The 8,444-nt window shown below is 41.4% G+C and overlaps 1 protein-coding gene across 1 annotated transcript; it reads right to left on the minus strand.

The window, feature by feature from the left end:
* Nucleotides 1–6,169: 6,169 nt before the first annotated feature.
* On the minus strand, nucleotides 6,170–6,606 carry LOC100685260 (40S ribosomal protein S19-like). Its single transcript, XM_038569378.1, is given in 2 exon segments — nucleotides 6,170–6,423; nucleotides 6,426–6,606. Coding segments are annotated over 2 exon segments (435 nt in total).
* Nucleotides 6,607–8,444: the final 1,838 nt, after the last annotated feature.

Consider the following 8,444-nt stretch of genomic DNA (forward strand, 5'->3'; position numbering starts at 1 on the left):
CGGGGGCTCGGGCGGCAGCTCCGGGGAAGGGGCTGCGCGGCCCGGGAGCGCGAATCCACCAGCGCAGGCTCCGGAGCACAGGGCGCCGGGACACAGCCCAGGATCCGGCCTCCCCCGGGACAGGCAGAGGCCGGGAGGGCCCAGGACAGCGAGGACGCTCCTGCCCCGAGCTGAGCAGATCAGCGACCCCGCCCGGAGCCTCCAGGCCCTGCAGACGGAGAGCTCTGGAGTTCCTACCGGAGCTGAATCCAGGTTTCCAGAGCTGCCCCGCCACTGGGGCTGTTCCTCCTGCGGCCTCACGGGGTAAACAACCCCCACCGAGCCCTGCACCAGGCAGGGGCACAGCAGCTCCCCCAACTGCTAACACCTGAGAATCAGCACAACAGGCCCCTCCCCCAGAACACCAGCTAGACGGACAACTTCCAGGAGAAGCCAAGGGACTTAAAGTACACAGAATCAGAAGATACTCCCCGGTGGTTCTTTTTTTGTTTGTTTGTTTTTGTTTTTGTTTTTGTTTTGTTTTGCTTTTTGATTTGTTTCCTTCCCCCACCCCCTTTTTTTCTCCTTTCTTTTTCTTTCTCTTTTTCTTCTTTTTTTTTTCGCTTTTTTTTTCTTTTTCTTCCCTTTTTTTTTTCTCTTTCTCTTTTCTTTCCTTCTTTCTCTCCTCTCTTTTTCTCTTCTCCCAATACAACTTGCTTTTGGCCACTCTGCACTAAGCAAAATGACTAGAAGGAAAACCTCACCTCAAAAGAAAGAATCAGAAACAGTCCTCTCTCCCACAGAGTTACAAAATCTGGATTACAATTCAATGTCAGAAAGCCAATTCAGAAGCACTATTATACAGCTACTGGTGGCTCTAGAAAAAAGTATAAAGGACTCAAGAGACTTCATGACTGCAGAATTTAGAGCTAATCAGGCAGAAATTAAAAATCAATTGAATGAGATGCAATCCAAACTAGAAGTCCTAACGACGAGGGTTAACGAGGTGGAAGAACGAGTGAGTGACCTAGAAGACAAGTTGATAGCAAAGAGGGAAACTGAGGAAAAAAGAGACAAACAATTAAAAGACCATGAAGATAGATTAAGGGAAATAAACGACAGCCTGAGGAAGAAAAACCTACGTTTAATTGGGGTTCCCGAGGGCGCCGAAAGGGACAGAGGGCCAGAATATGTATTTGAACAAATTCTAGCTGAAAACTTTCCTAATCTGGGAAGGGAAACAGGCATTCAGATCCAGGAAATAGAGAGATCCCCCCCTAAAATCAATAAAAACCGTTCAACACCTCGACATTTAATTGTGAAGCTTGCAAATTCCAAAGATAAAGAGAAGATCCTTAAAGCAGCAAGAGACAAGAAATCCCTGACTTTTATGGGGAGGAGTATTAGGGTAACAGCAGACCTCTCCACAGAGACCTGGCAGGCCAGAAAGGGCTGGCAGGATATATTCAGGGTCCTAAATGAGAAGAACATGCAACCAAGAATACTTTATCCAGCAAGGCTCTCATTCAAAATGGAAGGAGAGATAAAGAGCTTCCAAGACAGGCAGCAACTAAAAGAATATGTGACCTCCAAACCAGCTCTGCAAGAAATTTTAAGGGGGCCTCTTAAAATTCCCCTTTAAGAAGAAGTTCAGTGGAACAGTCCACAAAAACAAAGACTGAATAGATATCATGATGACACTAAACTCATATCTCTCAATAGTAACTCTGAATGTGAACGGGCTTAATGACCCCATCAAAAGGCGCAGGGTTTCAGACTGGATAAAAAAGCAGGACCCATCTATTTGCTGTCTACAAGAGACTCATTTTAGACAGAAGGATACCTACAGCCTGAAAATAAAAGGTTGGAGAACCATGTACCATTCGAATGGTCCTCAAAAGAAAGCAGGGGTAGCCATCCTTATATCAGATAAACTAAAATTTACCCCAAAGACTGTAGTGAGAGATGAAGAGGGACACTATATCATACTTAAAGGATCTATTCAACAAGAGGACTTAACAATCCTCAATATATATGCCCCGAATGTGGGAGCTGCCAAATATATCAATCAATTATTAACCAAAGTGAAGAAATACTTAGATAATAATACACTTATACTTGGTGACTTCAATCTAGCTCTTTCTATACTCGATAGGTCTTCTAAGCAAAACATCTCCAAAGAAACGAGAGCTTTAAATGATACACTGGACCAGATGGATTTCACAGATATCTACAGAACTTTACATCCAAACTCAACTGAATACACATTCTTCTCAAGCGCACATGGAACTTTCTCCAGAATAGACCACATATTGGGTCACAAATCGGGTCTGAACCGATACCAAAAGATTGGGATTGTCCCCTGCATATTCTCGGACCATAATGCCTTGAAATTAGAACTAAATCACAACAAGAAGTTTGGAAGGACCTCAAACACATGGAGGTTAAGGACCATCCTGCTAAAAGATAAAAGGGTCAACCAGGAAATTAAGGAAGAATTAAAAAGATTCATGGAAACTAATGAGAATGAAGATACAACCGTTCAAAATCTTTGGGATGCAGCAAAAGCAGTCCTAAGGGGGAAATACATCGCAATACAAGCATCCATTCAAAAACTGGAAAGAACTCAAATACAAAAGCTAACCTTACACATAAAGGAGCTAGAGAAAGAACAGCAAATAGATCCTACACCCAAGAGAAGAAGGGAGTTAATAAAGATTCGAGCAGAACTCAACGAAATTGAGACCAGAAGAACTGTGGAACAGATCAACAGAACCAGGAGTTGGTTCTTTGAAAGAATTAATAAGATAGATAAACCATTAGCCAGCCTTATTAAAAAGAAGAGAGAGAAGACTCAAATTAATAAAATCATGAATGAGAAAGGAGAGATCACTACCAACACCAAGGAAATACAAACGATTTTAAAAACATATTATGAACAGCTATACGCCAATAAATTAGGCAATCTAGAAGAAATGGACACATTCCTGGAAAGCCACAAACTACCAAAACTGGAACAGGAAGAAATAGAAAACCTGAACAGGCCAATAACCAGGGAGGAAATTGAAGCAGTCATCAAAAACCTCCTAAGACACAAGAGTCCAGGGCCAGATGGCTTCCCAGGAGAATTTTATCAAACGTTTAAAGAAGAAATCATACCTATTCTCCTAAAGCTGTTTGGAAAGATAGAAAGAGATGGAGTACTTCCAAATTCGTTCTATGAAGCCAGCATCACCTTAATTCCAAAGCCAGACAAAGACCCCGCCAAAAAGGAGAATTACAGACCAATATCCCTGATGAACATGGATGCAAAAATTCTCAACAAGATACTGGCCAATAGGATCCAACAGTACATTAAGAAAATTATTCACCATGACCAAGTAGGATTTATCCCTGGGACACAAGGCTGGTTCAACACCCGTAAAACAATCAATGTGATTCATCATATCAGCAAGAGAAAAACCAAGAACCATATGATCCTCTCATTGGATGCAGAGAAAGCATTTGACAAAATACAGCATCCATTCCTGATCAAAACTCTTCAGAGTGTAGGGATAGAGGGAACATTCCTCGACATCTTAAAAGCCATCTACGAAAAGCCCACAGCAAATATCATTCTCAATGGGGAAGCACTGGGAGCCTTTCCCCTAAGATCAGGAACAAGACAGGGATGTCCACTCTCACCACTGCTATTCAACATAGTACTGGAAGTCCTAGCCTCAGCAATCAGACAACAAAAAGACATTAAAGGCATTCAAATTGGCAAAGAAGAAGTCAAACTCTCCCTCTTCGCCGATGACATGATACTCTACATAGAAAACCCAAAAGTCTCCACCCCAAGATTGCTAGAACTCATACATCAATTTGGTAGCGTGGCAGGATACAAAATCAATGCCCAGAAGTCAGTGGCATTTCTATACACTAACAATGAGACTGAAGAAAGAGAAATTAAGGAGTCAATCCCATTTACAATTGCACCCAAAAGCATAAGATACCTAGGAATAAACCTCACCAAAGATGTAAAGGATCTATACCCTCAAAACTATAGAACACTTCTGAAAGAAATTGAGGAAGACACAAAGAGATGGAAAAATATTCCATGCTCATGGATTGGCAGAATTAATATTGTGAAAATGTCAATGTTACCCAGGGCAATATACACGTTTAATGCAATCCCTATCAAAATACCATGGACTTTCTTCAGAGAGTTAGAACAAATTATTTTAAGATTTGTGTGGAATCAGAAAAGACCCCGAATAGCCAGGGGAATTTTAAAAAAGAAAACCATATCTGGGGGCATCACAATGCCAGATTTCAGGTTGTACTACAAAGCTGTGGTCATCAAGACAGTGTGGTACTGGCACAAAAACAGACACATAGATCAGTGGAACAGAATAGAGAATCCAGAAGTGGACCCTGAACTTTATGGGCAACTAATATTCGATAAAGGAGGAAAGACTATCCATTGGAAGAAAGACAGTCTCTTCAATAAATGGTGCTGGGAAAATTGGACATCCACATGCAGAAGAATGAAACTAGACCACTCTCTTTCACCATACACAAAGATAAACTCAAAATGGATGAAAGATCTAAATGTGAGACAAGATTCCATCAAAATCCTAGAGAAGAACACAGGCAACACCCTTTTTGAACTCGGCCACAGTAACTTCTTGCAAGATACATCCACGAAGGCAAAAGAAACAAAAGCAAAAATGAACTATTGGGACTTCATCAAGATAAGAAGCTTTTGCACAGCAAAGGATACAGTCAACAAAACTCAAAGACAACCTACAGAATGGGAGAAGATATTTGCAAATGACATATCAGACAAAGGGCTAGTTTCCAAGATCTATAAAGAACTTATTAAACTCAACACCAAAGAAACAAACAATCCAATCATGAAATGGGCAAAAGACATGAACAGAAATCTCACAGAGGAAGACATAGACATGGCCAACATGCATATGAGAAAATGCTCTGCATCACTTGCCATCAGGGAAATACAAATCAAAACCACAATGAGATACCACCTCACACCAGTGAGAATGGGGAAAATTAACAAGGCAGGAAACCACAAATGTTGGAGAGGATGCGGAGAAAAGGGAACCCTCTTACACTGTTGGTGGGAATGTGAACTGGTGCAGCCACTCTGGAAAACTGTGTGGAGGTTCCTCAAACAGTTAAAAATATACCTGCCCTACGACCCAGCAATTGCACTGTTGGGGATTTACCCCAAAGATACAAATGCAATGAAACGCCGGGACACCTGCACCCCGATGTTTCTAGCAGCAATGGCCACGATAGCCAAACTGTGGAAGGAGCCTCGGTGTCCAACGAAAGATGAATGGATAAAGAAGATGTGGTTTATGTATACAATGGAATATTACTCAGCTATTAGAAATGACAAATGCCCACCATTTGCTTCAACGTGGATGGAACTGGAGGGTATTATGCTGAGTGAAGTAAGTCAGTCGGAGAAGGACAAACATTATATGTTCTCATTCATTTGGGGAATATAAATAATAGTGAAAGGGAAAATAAGGGAAGGGAGAAGAAATGTGTGGGAAATATCAGAAAGGGAGACAGAACGTAAAGACTGCTAACTCTGGGAAACGAACTAGGGGTGGTAGAAGGTGAGGAGGGCGGGGGGTGGGAGTGAATGGGTGACGGGCACTGGGTGTTATTCTGTATGTTAGTAAATTGAACACCAATAAAAAAAAAAAAAAAAAAAAAAGAACATTTTCAATGGAGCGGTGAGGATGCATGACTAGTTGGTCCAGGGTCTGAGAGAGAACAGGAGGAAAGAAAGTGGAAATGCCAAGTATAGATCAATTCTTTTGGATGTTATATTAGTTTTCTACTGCTGCTATAACAAATTACCACAAATTTAGTGGCTTAGAAAATACAAATTTATTGTCTTGCCGTTCGGAACTCAGAAATCTCACTAGATTAATATCAAAGCTTCAGCAAGGCTACATTCCTTCAGGAAGATGTAGGGGAGAATCTGTTCATTGCCTTTTCCGGCATCTAGTGGCTACCTACCTTCCTCAGCTCATGGCCCACTTTCATCTTCAAAGCCAGCAAATGCATTGGCCTCTTTGTCCAATGTCACATCTACTTTTCTGATTCTGTTCTTTTTTTTTTTTTTTTTTTTTTACGAATGAGGCAATTTATTAACCCAGAATTTGTTCTAATGCTTCTTGTTTGCAGCTGCCATCTGTCTGGCGGTTCTGTCCAGGTCCTGCTGTCCCTGAGGTGTCAGTTTGTGGCCTCCATCTTGGTCCTTTTCCACCACTTTCAGCCCCTCTAGTGCTTGGAGGACCCTGCGGGCCACACTCATGGAGCTTCTGCTGAAGTGGCTGGGCATGACCCCGTTTCTCTGACATCCCCCATAGATCTTAGTCATGGAGCCGACCCCAGCGCCGACTGGGAGGTACAGGTACATGCTGTGGAAGCAGCTCGCGTGTAGAACCAGTTCTCATCGTAGGGAGCAAGCTCTTTATGCTTGGCCAGCTTGACAATGTCCACCCATACAGGGCCCTTCAGCTTCCCAGACTTTTTGAGAAAGGCTGCCAGAGCTCTGATGAACTCCTGCTGGTTTAAGTCTTTTACAGTAACTCCAGGCATCCTGGGGCCTCCGCCCTGCCAGCCAGGGGAAAGTTGACTCTGTTCTTATTAAGACCTTTGTGACCATATTGGGCTCACCTGTGTAATCCACACTAACTTTCCCATCCTCAGAATCCTTAAATTAAATCACAGCTGAAAACCCTATTTTGCTGTATAAAGTATATTCACAGGTTTTGGGGATTAGGAAGCAGGCAGCATTTGTGTGTCATTATTTTGCCTCTTACAGAGGGAGTGTAGATGCCTTATCTACATGGAAATGTCCCAGTTTGCAGACAGTTACACTTGGCGATATATTTCTAAATGGACCTTGTCAACATTTAGAGAATGATTATTTATTAAAAATTAGGATTTTCTTAAATGAGTAGAAAGTGGTTGAGTACAGTTTTAAGGACACCCTTTTATTTTATTTTATTTTAAATATTTTATTTATTTATTCATGAGAGAGAGAGAGAGAGAGAGAAGAAAGGCAGAGACACAGGCAGAGGGAGAAGCAGGCTCCATGCAGGGAGCCTGAGGTGGGACTCGATCCTGGGTCTCCAGGATCATGCCCTGGGCTGAAGGCAGCGCCAAACTGCTGAGCCACCGGGGCTGCCCAAGGGCACCCTTTTAAAGTAGTTTTTCATTACTATTGGTTTAAAGCACCACTGAAATATTTTCTAAACATAGAATTTTTAGAAAGATCCATTTATCTTTAAGTGGACATATTTTAGGTATGTATTATATATCAGTATCTAGTAGAGTTGTATCCTGTTTTGGAGCAAAGTGTGATCTGAACAAACAACTTTTTGAAAAAGGAACATGAAGTAACATGCATAAGATAATATCCTTACCTGTAAATTCTTCTTTTTAAAAAAAGATTTTATTTATTTATTTGAGAGAGAGAGAAAGCATGAGTGGAGGAAGGGGGGCAGTGGAGAAGTAGAGGGAGAGGGATAAGCAGACTCCTCACTGAGCATGGAGTCTGATGTGGGGCTCGATTCTACGACCCTCAGATCATGACCAGAGCCAAAACCAAGAGTCCATTGTTCAACCGACTGAGCCACCCAGGTGCCCCTGTAAATTCTTTTAACCATCATGACCAGTCTATATAATTACAAACTATATGTACTTTAGATCTCCAGAGCAACTAATTATAGATTTAACAAAGCAGCAAAGATGTGTGTGTATATGTATGTACATATCTATGTGTGTGTATTTGAGAAACAAAGTAACTGGTTTTGTTTTTATTTTTGTTTTTATGATGTCAAGTCCTTATTATTTATTTGTTTAGAGTGTCAGAAAAAGCGCCTTCCAAAAATACATGTGGGAGTGCCTCAGTCAGTTAAGCCACTAACTCTTTTTTTTTTATTTTTTTATTTTATTTATTTTTTATTGGTGTTCAATTTACTAACATACAGAATAACCCCCAGTGCCCGTCACTCTTGATTTCAGTTCAGGTCATGATCTCAGGGTCGGGAGCTGGAGCCCCACAGACTCCACGTTCAGCCCAGAGTCTGCTTGTGCCTCTTCATGCCCCTCACCCCACCCATGCTAATGCATGCATGTGGTGCATTTTCTGTCTTTAAAATAAATAAACAAAATCCTTAAAAAATGTATATGTAGAACAATAAGATAAAAAACCAGTAACAGAATGAAAACAAGAGTAGAATAATAAGATGAAGCCAGAGGATAACTTATAAACCACATATAAGACCATAGTAGGTATTAACATGGGGTATAATACACGTGTCTAATCTGTGTGTATGCATGTGTGTGTGTGCATGTACATGTGCTCCTCTTCCCCCAGTTATAAAAAAAAAGGTAAACAAGTGGCAAGGCTTATGAAAGTCCAGTTTAGA

Source organism: Canis lupus, chromosome 22 (genome assembly GCF_011100685.1).
Source record: "Canis lupus familiaris isolate Mischka breed German Shepherd chromosome 22, alternate assembly UU_Cfam_GSD_1.0, whole genome shotgun sequence".
NCBI lineage: Eukaryota > Metazoa > Chordata > Mammalia > Carnivora > Canidae > Canis > Canis lupus.